The sequence below is a fragment of the Lycium barbarum genome, chromosome 1 (genome assembly GCF_019175385.1).
Source record: "Lycium barbarum isolate Lr01 chromosome 1, ASM1917538v2, whole genome shotgun sequence".
Taxonomy (NCBI): Eukaryota; Viridiplantae; Streptophyta; class Magnoliopsida; order Solanales; family Solanaceae; genus Lycium; species Lycium barbarum.
In genome coordinates, this window is record NC_083337.1 from 137,762,078 (window position 1) to 137,782,300 (window position 20,223).

The 20,223-nt window shown below is 37.0% G+C and overlaps 1 protein-coding gene, 1 long non-coding RNA gene and 1 other non-coding gene across 4 annotated transcripts; 1 reads left to right on the forward strand and 2 right to left on the reverse strand.

Moving 5' to 3' along the window:
• Positions 1 to 1,281: 1,281 nt before the first annotated feature.
• TRNAC-GCA (transfer RNA cysteine (anticodon GCA)) lies at positions 1,282 to 1,354 on the reverse strand. The gene has a single exon. It is a non-coding gene; the product is annotated as a tRNA-Cys (tRNA).
• On the forward strand, positions 1,338 to 13,092 carry LOC132639274 (uncharacterized). 2 transcript variants are annotated; one of them, XM_060355740.1, is made up of 14 exons: positions 1,338 to 1,547; positions 2,858 to 3,005; positions 3,088 to 3,206; positions 3,299 to 3,386; positions 6,123 to 6,178; positions 6,742 to 6,885; positions 6,955 to 7,062; positions 7,275 to 7,386; positions 8,363 to 8,506; positions 8,586 to 8,623; positions 8,707 to 8,799; positions 9,800 to 9,883; positions 12,449 to 12,598; positions 12,739 to 13,092. In XM_060355740.1, exons 1-14 carry the CDS (start codon positions 1,479 to 1,481, stop codon positions 12,871 to 12,873), a joined length of 1,488 nt encoding a protein of 495 aa, XP_060211723.1. In that variant the 5' UTR covers positions 1,338 to 1,478; the 3' UTR covers positions 12,874 to 13,092. The 2 variants fall into 2 exon arrangements, with proteins under 2 accessions (XP_060211723.1, XP_060211717.1); XM_060355734.1 differs by lacking the exon at positions 6,123 to 6,178 and adding an exon at positions 4,543 to 4,691 and having other exon boundaries at positions 1,346 to 1,547.
• Positions 13,093 to 13,118: 26 nt separating this feature from the next.
• LOC132639287 (uncharacterized) lies at positions 13,119 to 14,749 on the reverse strand. Its single transcript, XR_009582098.1, has 3 exons — positions 14,034 to 14,749; positions 13,765 to 13,923; positions 13,119 to 13,357 (listed from the first exon to the last, which is right to left on the reverse strand). It is a non-coding gene; the product is annotated as an uncharacterized LOC132639287 (long non-coding RNA).
• Positions 14,750 to 20,223: the final 5,474 nt, after the last annotated feature.

Consider the following 20,223-nt stretch of genomic DNA (forward strand, 5'->3'; position numbering starts at 1 on the left):
ATTATCACTTTCATACTCAATTACATCTATTGTATCAACCTCTTGTACCAAGTTGCCTCTATTTATACCACTCGAGCTTGCAGCAACTGAATCATTCTCAACCTCCTCCCACCGTGACATAGAGCGCAGAGTCAGTGAACTGTGGATTTTTCTTTTTCAATTCGATATAGACCTGAACTCCAATATCATTGTAGATTAGGACAAGCATCAACCCATCCCTTGGAACAAACTTAATTTCTAATGCATTTAACTGAGTATCTAGTCTGATCTGCTTTGAAATTGCTTCAACTAAATTTTCAAAGTTGAAGGTAGACCCAATAGCAATATAATCAGCAACAAAATTGACAAATTAATTGTCATTAGTCCATTGACCACTATGAAGAAGGCATACAGGATAAATCTGCATTCTCTATTGAAACAAGTTGAAATCATGAATTGCACAATAAGGATGTAGATGAAGTTTTTCAAACCATTAATTGCAGAAAAAAACTGAAAACAATTGTTGATTTCTTTCACCAATTGCTAATGTATATGAAGTTTTCGAGCTGCATTAGTTCTGATTTTGAAGTATCGATGTATATGAAGTATTGAAGGAGAGAGACTGGAGGCAACACAATATGGATTGGAGGCAACAAACTACGGACAAAGACGGGGATACTAGAGAGATTGGAGGCAACACACTACAGACAAAGACGGGGACACCAAAATAACGGATCAAACATTGGTTCTTTTGGATATAAGAATGGGCTTATTGTATTTTTGGGCCAGCGAATTGTAATGTAAAGTTTGGGCTATTTTTCTGCAATGAATATGGGGTAATTTACAGGATTGTCCTTCGCTGGGGGTGGTCTTTAATTTTTGTTCCTCAAATTGGTGGTACTTAACTTTTGCCCCTCAAATTGGTAGTATTTAACTTTTGCCCTTAAGACCCAAATTCTGCCTTGCGGTTTTTTTTTAATTTTTTTTATTGAGTTGGGATTCAAATCCACTACCTCAAGGTATTAGGTGAAAGGCAAAACTTAAAGACCACCAATTTGAAGGGCAAAAATTAAAGACCGCTCCAAATGAAGGCCAATCTGCGCAAAAAAAAAAAAGATGTATATTTATGATTTTTAAATGAGAACAATAGATTAATTTAGCTCTTGGGAGAATTAATAAATTTAAGTAATCAATATTTGAACTTAAATTTAATTCTTAGTTTAATGGCTTTACAAAATCTAATTCAAGTTTCTATACGGAGTATTTAATAATAATAATAAAAAGAGAAAGAAAGCAGAAGGGCGGCCCACAACCGGGTTCGAACGGGTGACCTCTTGATCTGCAGTCAAATGCTCTACCACTGAGCTATGGACCCTTGATGCTGTTGGGCCGTGTAGTTTTATTTAGCTCTTTTCCTTTGTCTTGTACCCTGGCCGCTTCTTCTGCAACAACAATATTCTCTCTGGGTCAGTAGTGGAAGAAAGAAAGAGAGTAGCACAATGGTTTGGCCGCACGGAATCAAACTGGCTGTTTATCTCATCAATTCTTATTTCGGTGATCTTAACGCTGTAATACTCTCCCCCCAATTTCAATTCTTTGCACGGCCACTCTTCGCTGTTTTTTTTTTTTTTTTTTTTTTGTGGCTTTTGGGGTTTTATTCAAGGAAATTATCTGATTCCTTACATTTTCCTAAACCCTAATACAACGTAAACAATATCTAATAGGTGACGCCATATTCTAAAACTCATCTCATTTTTCTGTACAAAACTAAATCCCGAGGGAATGTTCTATGGCCTTACGCCACTCTTATTGTATGAACCCGTAATGTAGTTTCTTGAGTAGAGTGAATCTTTTTCAAGAAAAAGTAGTCTTGACTGGAGGGAAATACAATCAAAATTGTTAATTTGGCAATTCAACTTCATTCATATCTAGCTTAAAAAGAAAGGATCAATTTTGTCTGGAATGTAATTTATTAATCAAGCGGCACAATGCTCCATTTAGCACGGCGCTTTACTCACTACTTCTACTAGTTGAAGACTCTATAGATACATTCACGCTGTAATATTCTCCCCCAATTTCAATTCTTTGCACGGCCACTTTGTGGGACTTCGCTGTTTTTTTGTGGCTTTTGGGGTTTTATTTCTTGGCAAATTGAATGTAATATATATAGATGATTCGTTTTCGATTCGAGGGTAGTGGTAGTTTTTTTTTTTTATGTTCCCCTTTGTCGGGGTTTGATATCTTTTATGCAGAACCCATATAGATGTTTTTCTAAAGATTTCAAATTTTTTATTTTTTCTGCTTGGGGTGAATGTACATAGCAATTAGCATGGGATTGAGAAGAAGTAGTATTTTTTTTTTTTGAGGTCTTATTACTTGGCAAATTATTGTTATTGGATAGAAACTGACCCAAATAGAATGGAAATAGATATAGACGATTCGTATAGTCAACACAACTAGTTTGATTGAGTTCAGGGGTAGTGGTAGTTTTTTTATTTTTTATAAATGTTCCCTTTTTTGGGTTTTTTATATCTTATGCAGAAACCATATGGATGCTTTTCTAAAGATTTCAAAGTTTTGATTTTTCTGCTTGAGGTGAGAATGTACATAGCATGTGATTGAGCAGAAGTAGTTGCTCTTTTTCTTTTTCGCTTTTGGGGTTTCGTAACTTAGAAAATTGTTGGTATTGGAATGAAACGGACCCAAATAGAATGGAATAGATATAGATGATTCGTTTAATTGAGTTTGAGGGTAGGTAGTTGTTTTTATTTGGGGGGTTTATATCTCTTATGCAGAAACTATATAGACGCTTTCAATTAAGTTAAAATCAATTTGTTGATCCCCTTTTGCCTAATTCTTCTTCTGATAATTTTTGCAGAAAGTTTGCGACTGTTTATTGCGAAGAGGAACACAACCTTTAGCTCAGGTTGTACGTTTCACAGAGCTTAGCAGAGAGAATGTTAGGAACTGTTTGCTCGTGCTTATTCATCACAATTGTGTTCAAGCCTTTGCAGTGCAACAAGAAGGTACTAACACTAATACAATTAGCTTTTCAATTTGAGGATATGTAATGGGAAGTTTCTTGATATCTGATATATTTCCATTTAGGTGCATTTGGGGAGGCACCAAAAGTTTTTACACAATACATGGCACTATTTGACAACATAATACATAAATTGAGGTTCCCTAAGTTTATAGAGATTGTGTCTGAGGAGCTGGGAAAAGAGGTGAGTTTTCTTGGTTTCACTAGGTATAATATTCGTTGCCCTATCTCAAGCTGATTATAGTTTATAATACAGTGACTGTGTTTGTTTTCTAGTGTGAAGAGATTTTTGAAGGGTTACTTCAGCATGGTAGGCTTTCACTCAGCCAAATTATAGATAGATACAAGCAGACATCGAATCAAGGTGAAACAATATCCTTGCTGGAGTTCTTTGTGAAGTCTCTTGTAAATTCTGATTATAGTATCATAGCCAATTAGTTTAATATGCGAGCTTGAGTTCTAATCTGACTTTTCACTTCTGTTTGCTTCTGTTTTCTCTAAATAAGAAACAATGAGAAGAAGGTTTGTCCTGATTTTAAAAGATAAAAAACCATTTCCTTAGAAAATGGTTTGAATTGAAGATGATAGGCAATATATTAACATGTTTCTTGTTTCTAATATTTTAAAAACAGAAAAAACAACATGGACAAAGAACACGTGAGATACACAGCATCACCTAAATCTACACTCCATCAAATATGTTAAAGCAGTTACACAGAACATCTTTTCTTCCTGCATAAAAACAGAACTACACAAAAGTATTAGTCAGCTTCTCAATAAAAGGATCTGCGAGTGTATAAAATTATTGGTCCTTTTTAGTGCTACATATATATGCTATTTCTTCTGTTCCTGTCTTTTGTTTTAAAGGAAAACACTAGTATTACTTAACCCTCAATATAAGAGGTTTCACAAGCGTATAAGATATATTCTACTTATTACTACCAATAGTACTGGAGTTCCTCTCTTCCTTTCCTCTTCCAGTCTTTGGAGTTGAAGGATCCTTGCTTGAATCCCCTGGTACTTCTCTTGCAAAACTGCAAATTGAAACAAGGCAAACAAAGATAAGGAGGAAGGATGAAAGAAAAGCCTCAAAATTTTCTACAAAGTCAAATACACCTAGGTGTCTAGCCTCAAGAGAGCATCTATGTTCCCCACACGTAAGCAATTCTTTTTGACAGTGTGGTGTACGGCCAGTTTGCGCGCACCTCGACTAATTCCATGTAGTACTTGCTACCTTTCACTAGCACAAGTATTCATGTAACTCTGTCCACCAAGGCTTGGACACACCTAGTGTTTTCGCTCTGCTGGAATTTGCCTAAGATCTCATGGTTCTAGACCCACTTCATTGGTTACTAGACTACACCCTTGGGTGCATAACCTCAAGTTGCATGTTTATATTTGTTTCTTGGTTATAGCTACTTGAACCTGAAGCAACAAATCTTGGGTGTCAATCTTTGATAAGCCTAGGCTGCATCTCCTAAACAACTTTCTTACTTTAAGAGGGCCTCATCACTGTGCAGGAGATTCTAGCGCTGATGCTGCACGAGATAGCTTCAACAGACTAGTTAACGCTAGATTTGTGGAACGATGTCCTGCCCCTGAACCATTTCTTGAACCACCTACTGAAGAAGAAACTGCTGCAAAGAAACGAGGTGCTAAATCTGCAAAGGTACTCTGATACCAAGTTTATAATATGATGATAACTTCTTTCCCATCAAAAACTTTCTCTTGAGATATACCGGTGACCCTGATGACTCCATGTGATGTTGGTTTTCTGCTGCATTCTTCATTTTACTCTAGAAAGCTATGTGATCTTGGCTTTCCTTCTTAAGCTGAAGAACCATATAAATCAATATGAGCTTTAGAACTGTTAATTATAAACAACAAGTAACCATGATGGAGATTTTCTACGAGCAACAGAATACTTCTCCATTCTTCTATTAACCAGTAAATCCTCCTACAAGATATTGAACTGAGCTTAAACTGGATATTGCCATATCGCGCTCCTGTACAAGTTTACATATCACAGGCCAAAATGGGTTGAGACATGGCCGACATCTGATGCTGTTAACCTGCTGTGAGCGAACCACCTTTATACATCATTCCATACTACCCAATGTCTATGCACATGAATCGTCAATCAAATAGAAGTTCAATTATTTCTAAAATAAATGCTTTGCAAAAAATTATAACAAAACCACTCAGTATGTTTATGGAGCCTCTATGAATAAAATGGACAAACGTAACTGGCACTTACCCACATAAGGTAAACAACTTTACCAGTTACGCCATGACCACTCCAATGGAAAGGAAAACTTTTGCATTGTTATCTTCCCCCCATATCTATTCCTTTGAAAAGAGATTCAAGACCACTCCTTATCCATTGTTCAAGCCTCAAAGAAGCTTAGCCCACACCTCTTTCACTGTACAAATATCTAATATAAATAATAAACTATCATGTGGTACTCTTTTAACTAGTTGACCTAAGAAATAAAGTTTCCACCAATAACGTGGTTAATGACATTGTGCGCTTGTCCCACAAGCTCCTCATTTGATTCTCTGTTCCATTTTCCGTTTCGTGTATCTGAAACAAACATAAACTCATTGAATTACTAATAACTGCACTTAAGAAATAACTTAAAAGTCCATTCCATTTGACGTGCAATAATAAAATGGAGCCTCTCAAATGCAAAGATGCATTTAAAGCTAACGAAATATTTCGGGGAACTACATTACAGCAAGACGTTGAAGCTTTTGCTATGATAGACAAGAAAAATTAACAAGTTGAGGAGTTACATAATCTAATTGGCTAAGTTGTCTTGTTCAATTCTTCGCTGTTTTACTTAATTTCATAGTAGGGTAATAGCGTAATGCTACTTCAGCACCATATAATGTTTCCCCACACATTAGTAATTTACAAGACAAATTTTCTTCCCAATAAGAGCCTATCTGTAGTTACAAACAGTCAGTCATAGTTGAATTAGTTTTTAGCAACTTCCTAGAAAACGATTAAATTAAAGCTTCATCAATTAACAGTATGCTTCCATTTATCGTCTGAAGACAGGAGATGCATTTTTTTTTTGTTTTTGTTTTTTTGCAGATTGGAATCATAGAAATGACAGTAAGCAAAATAAGATAGGAGACAGGACTGACAATGTAAAGCAAATACTCCATCTGTTTTAATTATATGGCAATCTTTCCATTTCTGGTCGTTCCGAAATGTTTGACACAATTCCATGTCTATCCAACTTCAACAACTTCCAAGAATTCAATCCATTAACTTCAATTTTGAACTTTGATGTGATATTTTCTCTGTCAAGCTAAATTTTCAACTACTACTTTAGTATTTATTTCTTTTGGGTTGGAACTACTTTAATATTTCTTACATGGCCACTAATATAATACAGAAGTAAAAAATGAATATCTTAAACTTCATGCTCAGTCAAACACTGTCGTATAAACGGAAACAGAGGGAGTAGTAGCATAGGTATTAGAGAAAGGAATGTAGGTTATGTTCTTTCAAATCAGCAAAGAGATGCTGCTTTCTTTTTTTAACAAGAAAAATAGTGCTACCGATAGGTTATTTGGGGTGAGGAAGGTAGATGAGAGCATTAGCAAATACTCCTGATGAGTAAATATAGTGCAGTAAAAGCTGCAGTTTTTTAAGTTGGTATTTTACTGTTAATGTTCTTGAGTTTATTATCTACTGATGAAAACAGATTCCAGCACAAACCCTTGAACAACGAGCCTTAGCAGCAGCAGCTCCGATGGAATCCTTGAGATTCTTAGTTGAGACAGACACCTGGAATAATTCTGAGGAAAAAACTGACATAAAGACTATGGATGTGAAATGTGGCACAAAGGTTGGTATGATCTTTTCATTAAAGATATCAATTTTGATAGTTGGTTGATATATTATCTTCTGATTTTAGCGGAAGCAAGATAATTTAGAGTCAAACACAGAACTGCTGGATACAGATGAAAAGAAAGTACTCTGGCGTGCCAATTTTGAAGAATTCATTCGCCGCTTGAGGCACAAGGTTGGTCTCTCAATTTCTTGTAGTGGAGTACCTAAACATTCAAATTAGTGGTATAGTTAAGTTATTTAGCAAACCTCAGAAACCTTTACCATTAGAGTAGTAATGGCTCAGAAAACATTGTCTTGTTTGACTTTTTCTTAGAACTAAAATCTCCTGAGAATCTTCAGTAGGGCTTTGGCTATGGCATCACAGCTATATCAAATTGTATGTAGGCTTGCGTTGCAAATGTGAAAGTAAATGTCCACAATGATGCTGCCATTATTCTTGCTGCAACCCTGGAGTTGAGTAGACATTCTGAAACTAAATTGAGAATTGATAACTCAGGTGAGTGTGGATTTCATTTACTGGTCAATAAATTTTAAACATGATTGTGACCTCTTGTTGATATTATTAAAGGATAATTAGAAACTAAAATTTGCATTTGTCAAAAAAAGTGTATGATAATTCTCAAGTCTCAACGAAGGGTAGGTGCATGGTGACTAATGAACCATATGCATATGTTTGAGATGAGGTATAGCCAGCTTCATGACATAAATAGACTTGATATTTCACATTTACAAAGTCCACCGACTTCTATTCATTAAATGCCCCACCAACTTTAATTTCAGCCTTGCTTTTGAGGCTTTTAGCATCTTGAGTCTTTTGTGAAGGTACATTCATCTTGAATCATATACAGTCGTATATGGATAACTTTCTAGACTGGAGACTGAGCCTTATAGACCTTTCTAGAGACATGCATAACAGTGGCATGCTTACTTCTATACTTTTCTGTTGATATTTTGCCAAGATAAGGTCTCTGGTTGAGTAATTAACAAGTCATAGTCTGCAGTAAAATCATTTACTCCCTCCGTTTCAAGATGTTTGTCTTACTATCCTTTTTCGTCTCTTTAAAAAAGAATGCCTCTTTCCTTTTTTGGCACCTTTGATTCAACTTTTGACATGGCATGTTTAAGACCACAAGATTGAAGGACATTTTGGTACATTCCCCATATCTCTAATTTAAGACCAGAAAATTTAAAAGTCTTCTTTACTTTCTTAAACTCCGTGCCAAGTCAAAACCAGACGAACATTTTGAAACGGAGTAAAGTTTCGTAGGAGCTTCGGACATTGTGCCAAAAATTTCTATTTGGTTTGTTTTTGGGAAATGGAGGGATTTGTGTTGACGCATATCAGTTTCATGTTTTAGTTGTTTCATTGTAGTGTTATCATTCTCTTTGGATTTCGAGTCTCTTTTCTCCCTTTTTCTTAATGCGTTTGTCATTATATTTTCTTAATTGATATTTGAAATCATTATTTGCAGTTCCTCAGTCCATAAATGCTATTTATGATGAGGTGATAAAGAGGGAAGGTGGTCTTGGTATGGACTTGGAGCGTATCAGAGCTTCCCTTGGTGAGTTAGGATGTAAAGCTCCATTGATGGAAATAGATGAAACTTATAGTGTAGGTATGTATATCTTACAACACATGTGGATCCAAGTGTTTGATTTCCCGTTATGACTTAACTGACAGTTATGTGTCCACAGATTTGAAGAACATTATTGAACAGGCTCGCATTGAAGAGGTTGGCTACAAACTTATAGACCAGGGAACCTTTTCAATGTGCTAGAATTGAATTACTTCATCTCTATATGCTATAACTTGCAGGTGGAATCCATTGTATTAAAAAGGTATGGGAGGGAGGCCTACAGGATGTTCAGATTACTGTCTAAAAATGATCATCTTCTTGAAACGGATAAGGTATCATAGCTTTGGTGAATGTATGATTTAAAGGCTACTTAATTTGAAGGCATGCTAGATTTCTACAAATTGTTGCCTGTATAAACGGCAATGGGGCCACCCAAGGGTTTAGTCTATCTCAACAAAATGAGTGAAACCCGAGGTTTAAATCCTAGTAGAGAAAAAATATGCAAGGTGATTCTTTCTGATCTACCTAAGCTTTGATGGACAAAGTTACCCGGTACCTTTACTGGCTGGCAATATCACGTAATGAAATAGTCGAGGTGCCCACTAGCTGGTCCAACCACCATCATTATGAGAGACTTAAATAAATAAATGTCGACGAGGCTGCTCAGTACGTGCCAGATTTTGTTTATCCTGGGCTATCTTCCCTCTTTCTTTGTAGCCCATGAAACTTCTATTTTCAACTCCAGCTAATGTTCTTGAGGGACGAAAAGTGATTTAATGAAATCATCAAACATAAATAACTCTATTTTTTCTCCAAAACTGGTTTGTATATTTGCTATCAACTTTAATTGATGCTATCATTTCAGATGTCCTCCTATTTTTTATTCAATAGGTTCATTTATTATCAAAATGCCAAGTTCACTTCACCCAAAAAATTGCATTGCTAAGTGCAGGAACAAGGAGCATATATCTCGTTGGTTCTCTAAATTGTAATTTACTCTAGCAAATGTAAATCTTAAGGGAGGCCGTTAGAACATTTAGTCCTTAAATTTTGCAAAAAGCATTTCACAAAACTGAAGCTAAGAACAAAATCATATGGTAGATTAAGTATTAAGAACATAGGTAAAAATGGAACAGATTAGAGCATATATACATCACTTGTTCCATTGAAATTCTTGCTCACTGAGAAAGTGCACATACATGAGGATAATGTTGAAGTGCATTAGTCTTTGAGTTTTCCAGAATGTTTAGGTGAAAGAGGGTTTTGTTTTTGGATGCTATAATTTGTTGATAAATGAGATGAAAGCAATCTTACAATGCTGTAATTTTTCAGATTTCAGATACCACATTTGTTGAAAAGAAAGACGCACTCAAGATTCTATTTAAGCTGTGGAAAGATGACTACTTAGACATGAAGGTAATATGTTTCCAGTCATCTGTTGTAGTAGATGAAGAACATGTCTTGATTTGATTGCTTCCTTAAAATTGAAGACCTTTGAGAGTAGAACAAAATATATCTCGAACTATTTTGTGGTTTTTCTTGCTGTCTTATGCCAGTAAGTGCTATTTTGGATATGTGCTATAAAACTACGTATATTTTATCTCCTGTTAAATAGTAACATGACTAACTCTGATCTATTCCATGAAGAATTACTGGCACTTGGGGCATTCCCTGAAATTCAGAGTAATCTAAAAACAAAAAAGATCTTTATGTTAAATGAAAATATCCTTTCGAAGTTCCAGATACTGTGCACAACTTTGTTACAATTATTTTGTGCTTCATAGTAGAGATTCATATTGAGAATTGGGGGGGCTCAAATTTAAGCTCAAGATTGGATGAGGACTCGACCATGTTCTAACCCAGCACAATTACCCGGGTATGCAAAGTGGGCGATTCATTAAGCTCCTAAATAGGAAAATCTACCACTGATTTTGACCATATGATTCTGTTCAGACAGAAATTCTCAAGAATCAAGTGTGAAGATCATTCTGATTCATCAGAAGTACAGAAGGAGATTGCTTGTTCCTTTTTCTTTTATCAGGTAAGGTAAACTTTTATCAAGAAACTTCAGAAAAGGACCAAGGAGGTGCTTCTAAAGTGCAAGCAAATTACAATGGGATAGCAGTTACATATTGAACTCCTACATATCCATGAAATCTGAAAACTGAACCAGGTCTTCTACTACACTTCCCTTACACCAAAATTACAAATTCCGCAGGCATCTATTTTTTAACGTTGGCTGAATGTGGAGCCTCTGATCTTCGAAGCATCTTTTGTTTCTTTCATAGAGGAATGGTCTTCCGTATCTTCTTCTCCCCTTTGCTTACCTGTTGACTCTGCCAACTTTCCAACAGACTTCTAATACTATTAGGCATTACCCATTTTACACCATATATATTTAGGAAAGGTGATTAGACAGGACATGACGCAGTTACAGCTTACCGAGGACATGACCTTAGATAGGAAGGTGTGGAGGACCCACATTAGGGTAGAAGGCTAGTATATAAGTCTCGTTATCTTTTCTTATTAGTAGGCGCATTAGCGCATTATAATTTCTTGTGCTTTGATTTATGTTATTATTTGCTACTTTCTGTACTTTGATTACTCTATTTTATCTGTGCCGCTTTCGTGATTTGCATTTCCATATCGCTTTGAATTCCTTGATTATCCTGTTTTACTGTGTCGCTTGCATTATTTCATTGCAATATCGTTTTAAATCTTTTAACCTTATCTGACCCCCTTTTTATGCTTCTATTGAGCCGAGGGTCTCTCGGAAACAGCCATCCTACCTTGGTAGGAGTAAGGTCTGCGTACATTATACCCTCCCCAGACCCCAAGATGTGGGATTTCACTGGGCTGTTGTTGTTGTTGTATATTTAGGAAGAGATCCCATATCTGTCCAGTTTGCTTGCTGTGGAGGAATAAACAATTTACAGATTCCTGATTTTTCTTAACAGAAAAAACACCCGCTGCATAAGGCATATCCTCCTCTTTGTAGCATATCCTGAGTAAGAAGGCCATGATACCTCCACTGACCAGCTTGTTTTTAGCTTCTAACTGAATATTTTTCATCTCTACTGGACCTCTAAATCTGAATCCACCCTGCTTTCTTCCAAAATATATGTTCTAGAAGATCGAGTAGTCGACAGACATTTTCCACTTCCCACTCATTGAAGTTTCTTCTGAAGTTTGGTTGTAAGGCTGCTTCTGAATGACATTCTGCAACAGTACAGATTTTGTTCATAGAAATACTATATAAATGGGGAAAATTTTCCATCAGTTTCTCTTCTCCAGCCTGATACATGTGTCAGGAATCTAATTTTGCTCCCATCTCCAATATCCACCTTTATGTTGTGTTGTAAGAAAGGCCATAAACTTGTTGTATATTTCCACAAACTAGCACCTGCATAGACAACCATAGACAATGAGAATGCTTGTTCTTTCTATGAGCAGATTACTACTCTACTTAACATGAAAAAACGAAATAGCATTCAAATTGGTCGAGAACAAGAACTGCAGAAAGCTACTAACTAGTCAAATCCTTTTTTCAGCAGCAGTTCTCTCACCATCTTTTGAAGTCTCCATGAAAAGGAATGTAGACAATAATGAAGCTTCACACAGTGCAGATAAATCTCACAATTAACTGTCACCATAGGATCCAATAAGTAGTTGCGTAAAATATAGCATAAATACCTACTTATGCAACTATGAATTTCTCCTTGTTGTCCTTTCTGATAGACGAGTGCTGCATTTGAAACCCCCTAATGGGCTTGCAGGACATACGTCAAGAGGAACGGAATACATAGTAAAATGATAAGCCCCAAATTGTTTTATTTTCCAACTGTGACTTGCATTGAAGAAAGCTTTCTTCTTCTTTTCTTTGTACATTTGCATGCATACCCGCACGTAGGCCCGGTCATATAAAGATTGCATTGAACAAAGCTTCTAACACATACTAATGATATTCCCCATTCTCTCCAGAAAGTTATTACACCTGGAGCAAGGCAATCAGAATTCGTTCTGTGGAAAATTAATAAGCAGTCTCTTTGGCTGCATGTTCTAGATGAAATGTACCATGCTGCCCTTAATTTGAGATTGAGAATAACACATGAGCAAGAACAGGAAAAAGAGGTTTGCTTACAGATCTCTCTTATCAAGTTTTACTTTGTGTCTATTGCTCATTTATTTTTGTTATTTACCTTTCCCCTTCATTAACTATTAGTGGATTCACATGTTCTAATGGATTGACTGTTCGGTGTCACTTGTTCCAGATTCTTCAGATGCCCAGAGAAAGGCTGGTAGGGGAACTGGGCGACAGATACAGGCGCCTAAGAAAAGTTCGGATTACCCTGGAATCTTCCCTAATGAATCTTGACGATTCTCTCATGCTCTTCCATGACTTCTAAAATGAGAAATTTGCATTTTACATTCTCACCTTGCTTCCCTGACCTTCCCCATATTTCCCCCTTATTATTATTATTTTTAGAATTGCATATGTGCCCTTAGGGCCTTGCTCTCCTGATTGCAGTTTTATACAGTTCAAGATTGAATCTGAGAGACACCAACACAACATCTCTTCATGAAGCCTATTTATTTTATTTGTTCTTAGCTGTTCACTTGAACCATGAGGTGACTCATTAACATACCTGGCACTGATAACTTTTGTTTGGCCGACTTTTATGCAATATGTACAGCTGATTTTCCGAAAATAGAATAAGCCATCATCATGAATGTCTGCTTAGCAGAAAAAGAGGAGGGGGGAGTTCTCTGTGTGAGGGAGAGAGATATCAGTTCTACCTGCTACGATGACTCTGAAACTTCACAGTCAAATCAGTATGTGCCGAATATGTTATTTTGAGAGAACAAGGTCCCAGCTCCGGAATCAAATACCTAATGCAGAGAGAATAACAATATAGGTCAATGGCTACTCTCTCACAAAAAAAGAGGACTAAATTGTACTGATATTGAACAGCTGATGATGGATGTAAAGACGTTGTGGTATTTTTCTTCTTTACAATATCATAGTAGTCTTTGAGCATATGCACATCGAAACAGCTAGCTGACAGCAAGTCTAAGCAAAAATCTCATCTGTCCAGCACCTTTTAAGCAGGATCAGCTAATATTTATTAAGCTAGAAGATGCAAGCTCACCGGTTGTAATGAATAGATTCTTTAGCAACATTTAAGCTGCATATTTTAGCAGTACACAGACCACATCATTAGAATTACAATGAACCTAAGGGGCATTAAATGCGAATATATAATGAGATATGGAATGGTCAAGGAACATGCGTGTACCCCTTTGGTAGATTCTTAAAAAGCTCTTCAAAGATGTCGAGCCCCAATGTACCCCAATCTGAAATATAAATCCACAATCACCTGGGAATGCTTCTTCCATCAAGGGCATCCTTCCTTCGCAGAAGTCGCAGTTTCTGCATCAGTAAATTGCACTAGCGCCTGAAAAGGTTCCGATGGAGAGTGGTGGACTTTATCAGCTGAATCGATGGACTAGAGACATAACAAGACCAATCAAAGTTGATCAAATCCAACTTCAATAACATACTGACCTGGAAGCCAGCAGTTTTCTCGAATGTAGTAATCTTATGGACAAATCCAAAAGCTGAGAACACCTGGAAAAAAAAAACGATTATAAGTAGAAACAAACAATTCAAAATAAAATCAAAACACAAATTTGGAAACATCTTAGATGTTATTATGCAATTTCAATCATCGTCGTCGTTAATAAAGAAGTACAAGATAAAGAGGAAAACCACCTAGTTTCAAATGATTATCAACTATATATGTTTTATGATGGCGGTGTTTGGACCAACTTGCGCGCACCCTGACTATTCCACTGGGTACCTGCTACCTCCCACCAACACAGGTAACATGTAACTCTGCCCACTGAGACTTAGGTAGATGAGAAGAAATTACCTAGCATTTTTTGCCTCCGCTATAATGATTATCAACTATGTTATCTTCTTCCTTACAGATACAAGGCGAAGAATCTCCCTTCAATATACATGATGCCTATCAATTAACCTAAAGAAAATCTAAAATACAAAAAATATTTGTTTGAAAAGGGTAGAAAAGCATATCGCTCCTCTCATCTACTGTGTTGATGCAACCTAAAGCTACCAGAACATAGAAGATTGTATGATCAAATGAACATATTTAGAAACAAAGTGATTTAGTATCTTTTTTTTTTTTTTATAACCTTGGTGTCCAGCCAGCTTGCACGCACCTCGACTAATTACACGGGGTGCCTGCAACCACCCATCAGCCCAGGGAAAAATCAAACTTCATAAAGGGACAATGTCGGGCTAATTACCAACAATAAAAAGAATAACATATTCATTTACTGCATTTTACTTGTAAAGAATCAATCTGGAACATATTCTTTGTACTGTCTGGTTAGTTGAGTTCCAGCTGATTTTCCGGTTGCGAATAAGCATTTGAAATTAAGTCTGTGATTGAATAGCAATGCTGAATTTCTGTACAAATGAGGTCTAAGAGAAGAATAAGTTTCCAGGTCTTTGGACACAATTCATACGTCTAGGTAATCTGTTTCAATAGGTTATGTAGCTAAAACTAAAAGCATTGCAACTGGCTGGATGGAAGTTTTCATTGATGGTCTATAGAACAAAAGTTACTTTTTCTTTGTCACGCAAGTCACTAAAATATCTTGCTCATCATTTAATACGCTTAATAAAATGAATTAAGTGTAGTGACCCATCTTAATGCCTATTTTGGACGTCGAGAATAGGGATAAAAAGATACTCTCTCCGTTTGTAAGTAAATAGTGTTCTAGGCTTTTCATTTTGTTTCAAAATAAGTGATGTTTTAGTATTTCAAAAGGAAATTGATCTTATTCTTCTAAAATTACTCTTATTTACATAATCAAGAATCATTAACTAGTTTTTCTAGGAAAGATGTAACTTAAAAATAGGTAAAATTTGATTAGGGATAAGTTATTAAAAATACTCCTCTTTTTTAGTAGTGAGCAATTTCTTAATAGGTGTGTATAAACTAAAAACACCACTTATTATGAAACATAGGGTGTAAATAAAAGAGTTGGGAGTAAGAACTCCACCAAATGGATGATCAAATTCGATGCTATATTACCGAGGGCAATTCGCAGAATTGCCTTTTTTGGGGTGGTATTTAAATTTTGCCCCTCATATTTGTGGTCTTTAAATTTTGCCCCTCATATTTGTGGTCTTTAAATTTTGCCCTTCGGCTAAAACCCATAGGTTCCGGGTTCGAACCCCCGCTCAGTCAAAAATTTTAAAAAAATTTGCAAAGCAGAGTTTAAATTTCGCTATGCCCCCTCCGGTAGACTTTTAGTCATGTTTAACTAAAAGTCTGCCGGAGGGGGCAGACTTTGCCTTGAAGCATATATACGTATTTTTTTTTTTTTACTTTTCAAGGTAAACTTTTAGTAATGCCTTAACTAAAAGTGTGTCCCATAAAACATAACTAAAAGTATGCCCCATAAGGCGTAAGTTTTCCTTAAGCCATAACTAAAAGTTTGCCTTATAAGGCAAAGTTTAAATTTTGCTATGCCCCCTCCGGCAGACTTTTAGTTGTGTTTAACTAGAAGTCTGCCACCTCCGGCAGACTTTGCCTTGAAGCATATATATATATTTTTTTTACTTTTCAAGGTAAACTTTTAGTTATGCCTTAACTAAAAAGTGTGCCCAAAGACATAATTAAAAGTATGCCCATAAGGCGGAACTTTTCCTTAAGGCATAACTTAAACTTTGCCTTATAAGGCAAAGTCTATGCCTTAAGAAAAGTTCTTGCCTTACGGGGCATAATTTTGTTATGCCTTAACTAAAATTCTGCCCCATAAGGCATAACTAAACTATGTCTTACGAAAAATTCTGCCTTATGGGGAAGACTTTTAGTTATGCCGGATCCGACATAACTTTAGCTTTTCCTTAAAGATTGTATGCTGGATCCAGCATACACTCCCCCAGTCCTGCCTAGTGATTTTTTTTTTTTATTTTATGCCTGAGCGGGGGTTCGAACCCAGAACTTCATGTATTCGCCCACCTTTCCAAGCAAAGGGCAAAACTTAAAGACCACAAATATGAGGGGCAAAATTTAAAGACCACAAATTTGAAGGGCAAAATTTAAAGACCACCCCAAAAGAAGGGCAATCCGCGCAAAAAAAAGTATTACCGATGCTCTTTTGCAGTCACTGTTTTCCTCCAAACTCGATCGTTCTTCTAGGAGTTGCTATTAAATTCATATCAGTTTTTACAAACTTGTACTACAAAAATATGCTAAAACTTTATTTTTTACTTGACAATATTCTCCTCCATTCAAATTATGGCCGATTAATGAACTTGGTTGAAGTAGGAGTTTCTTCCACAAACAACACACCCAGTGTAATTTCGCAAGTGGGGTCTGGAAAGGATAGAGTGTATGAAGACCTTATCCTACCTTGAAAGGTAGAGAGACTATTTCCGAAAGACTCTCGGCTCAAGAGAAAACATGACAAAAAGGTCAGATAAAAATTGATAAAAGTAAAGAAGTCATGTCAAAGTACTATAGAAAATTAACAGAAACTACAGCAAACTAATACGATAAACGAAGTACAAGAGACAGTAGATAGTAACAAAAAATCGAAGGGTAGGAAGCTACAAAGATAATACTACGCCAGGTCGCTAGCTAGTATGGGAGGACACACGAGACAACGTTCTACTAACCTTTTATCCTAATCCTCGTCCTCCAGAACCTTCTATTTAATGTCATGTCTTCGGTAAGCTGCAACTGTTTCATGTCTTGTCTAATCACTTCTCCCCAATACTTCATCGGCCTACCTCTACCTTTCCTCAAACTATCTAGCCAACCTCTCAGACCTCCGCACTGGGACCTCTGTGCATCTCCTCTGTACATGTCTGAATCATCTCGGCCTCCCCTTCCCGCATCTTGTCCTCCACTAAGGGCGCCACTCTCACCTTGTCCCAGATAACTTCATTTCTAATCCTATCTTTCCTACTAGGCCCAAACATTCATCGCACCATCCTCATTTCCGCAAGCTTCATCTTCTGGACGTGAGATTTCTTGATTGGCCAACACTCCACCCCATACAACATAGTAGGTCTAATTACCACTCTATAGAACCTGCCTTTAAGTTTTGGTGGCACCTTTTTATCACACAAGACTCCGTAGGCGAGCTTCCATTTCATCCACCTTGCCCCAATACGGTGTGTGACATCACCATCAATCACCCCATTATCTTAGATGATGGACCCAAGATACCTAAAACTTCCACGCTTTTGGATGGCCTGTGTCTCAAGCCTTACTTCCACGGCCGCCTCACGCTCTACATCACTGAACTTGCACTCCAAGTATTTCGTCTTGGTTCTGCTCAACCTAAATACTTTGGACTCTAGAGTCTGTCTCCAGACCTCCAACTTAGCATTAACTCTGTTGCAGGTCTCATCAAAACAATATCGTCCGAGCCCCGCCCCAACCCCCCTCCCCCCTCTCTCCCACCATCCTTACCTGGGTCTTGGCTCCATTGTACATGTCCTTGATCACCCTATTATACGCCACCAGTACACCTCTAGCCTCCAAACATCTCCATCATCTCCATAGAACCTCCCTTGGGACTTTATCATATGCCTTTTCTAGGTCGATGAACACCATGTGAAAGTCCTTACTCTCCTTGTATTGCTCCACCAGCCTTCTAACAAGATGAATGACTTCTGTAGTTGAGTGTCCCGACATGAATTCGAACTGGTTCTCGGAAATAGACACGCCCTACCTCACCCACCACCCTTTCCCAAACTTTGATAGTGTGACTAAGCAGCTTAATACCCCTATAGTTATTTCAACGCTGGATGACACCTTTGTTCTTGTACAGCGGAATCATTGTCCACCCAAAGAGAGATGAAACAGATTGTGTAAGGATATGAGATGATGAAATTAGCTCAATTCTTCCATATACTCATTTCAAAATTCATGGGTAAAAAGCAAATAAGTTTATTAATAAAGGGCATGCCTGTTCAATTTAAAAGATATGTATATCCGATAACAGGTTATTCTGTTGAATTCAACAAGCTTATATAGCTGTTCTCTGATTCCAGCCACTGGACATCACTTTCTCGTAGAATAAAAAACGAACTGAAGATAGAAGAGATACATACATTCATTTATACGTAGAGAAGAGATGAATTCTCTTCAAACATTCATTTATACATAGAGCAGAGATGAATTCTCTCCAAGAAAATTATCAAGTATCTCAGCTGCTTCTTCATTTGAAGCTCAGGTGAGTGCGTTATTATAGAAGTATCGAAGTAACGTCAGCCTGCATAATGTGGAACTGATAGAGATGATAGTAGACTTCAACTAGTTTGGGATTGAAACATTGTTTAATTTAGTGAATGTCTTGATTAAGCTTGTGGTGAAGTACTTTTCCTCACTTTGAGAATAATATTGGCGGCGTAGTATTCTAGGATTGCCTTGTGAAATAACAATGTCAATGTACATGCATTTTGTGTTCAATTGCGAGTTGTAAAGATCCTTATACCAGCAGCTAGTCTTATGTTGAAAGCTTAAGCTGAGAAAGACATCTGATAGGTGCTTAGTTTTTGAAATGCGGTACTTCAACTGCAGAATGCACTGTATTACACTGTATATACAAGGTTAAATTATTTATTATGTATATATAGTAGATGTTATCACTTCTTCATATTTTTGAACCCCCTAGGTGAAAATCCTGGCTCTGCCACTGCTTGTTTCCTCTCCCACCCCCTTACCACCCTACACTCATGAAGAGTCTTACGTGATTCAATGACTTCTAGATTTCTCAGGAAGTTGTGACAGCATGATTTATCATGAGAGTCAGTTCTGCTTGAAAACACTATCTGGTGAAGGAAAGATAAGAAAAGTGTGCCGAAATGTTCTTCCTTTTAATAATTTCTCTCCTGATGTTGCCACCTCTAATTTTGACAAAATTCACTGGAGAGAAGCTGGAATTAACAGAAACTCAATTGATGGGTTCTTGGTCCCAGTTCAGGCTTCATCTTTTCGTGTCCTCTGGTGTTTTTTCTAAGCTTCATAACTTGAATTATGTTTTGTCAAATTATAAGTCGATCGCATTTGTTAAAGCATAGCTGACAATGGGCAACAGGGCGCTGGCTATATTAAAGCAGCTGATATTCTGCACTTGCATATTTACATGTCGAAACATTTAACTAGTCATCTTTCATTTGGTTCAACAGTTTCATACTATTGCTAAAAGTTTTTCCACCCTTTCCAGTTGCATTTCGCCTTTAGCTCATTCTGTTTTAATCTTGCACCCAGAGCTTGGACTGAAGATGAGGCTAAAAGAGCTAGAGAGCAAGAAAAAAGGGGCGGTTTGAGACCATTGGGAGGCAAGGCATCAAACTGGTATAGTTGACAATGACCTACAAGAAGAAACGAAAACTGATGCTACATGCTGGAAATCAGCCAGTTGAAAAGACTGAATAGAGCTGAAAGTTTGAGGGACAAGCTCAAGGAAATGGCTGATACTGTAAGAGGGAAATCAAAAGAGATGATTCATAACATAATGGAAAGATACTCTTTGTAATCTTTGCGCTCAAGGAATGGGCACTGAAAGCAGGCTCACGAATGGCAGTGCTAAGGGATAATGCTATCTCGAAAATGGTAGCTGTGAACCAGATGCAAATTGATACTGGCTCAGGTCTCAAGGATGGAAAGCGATTTGCAGGAGATAACAGAGGAGTAATTGAGAAA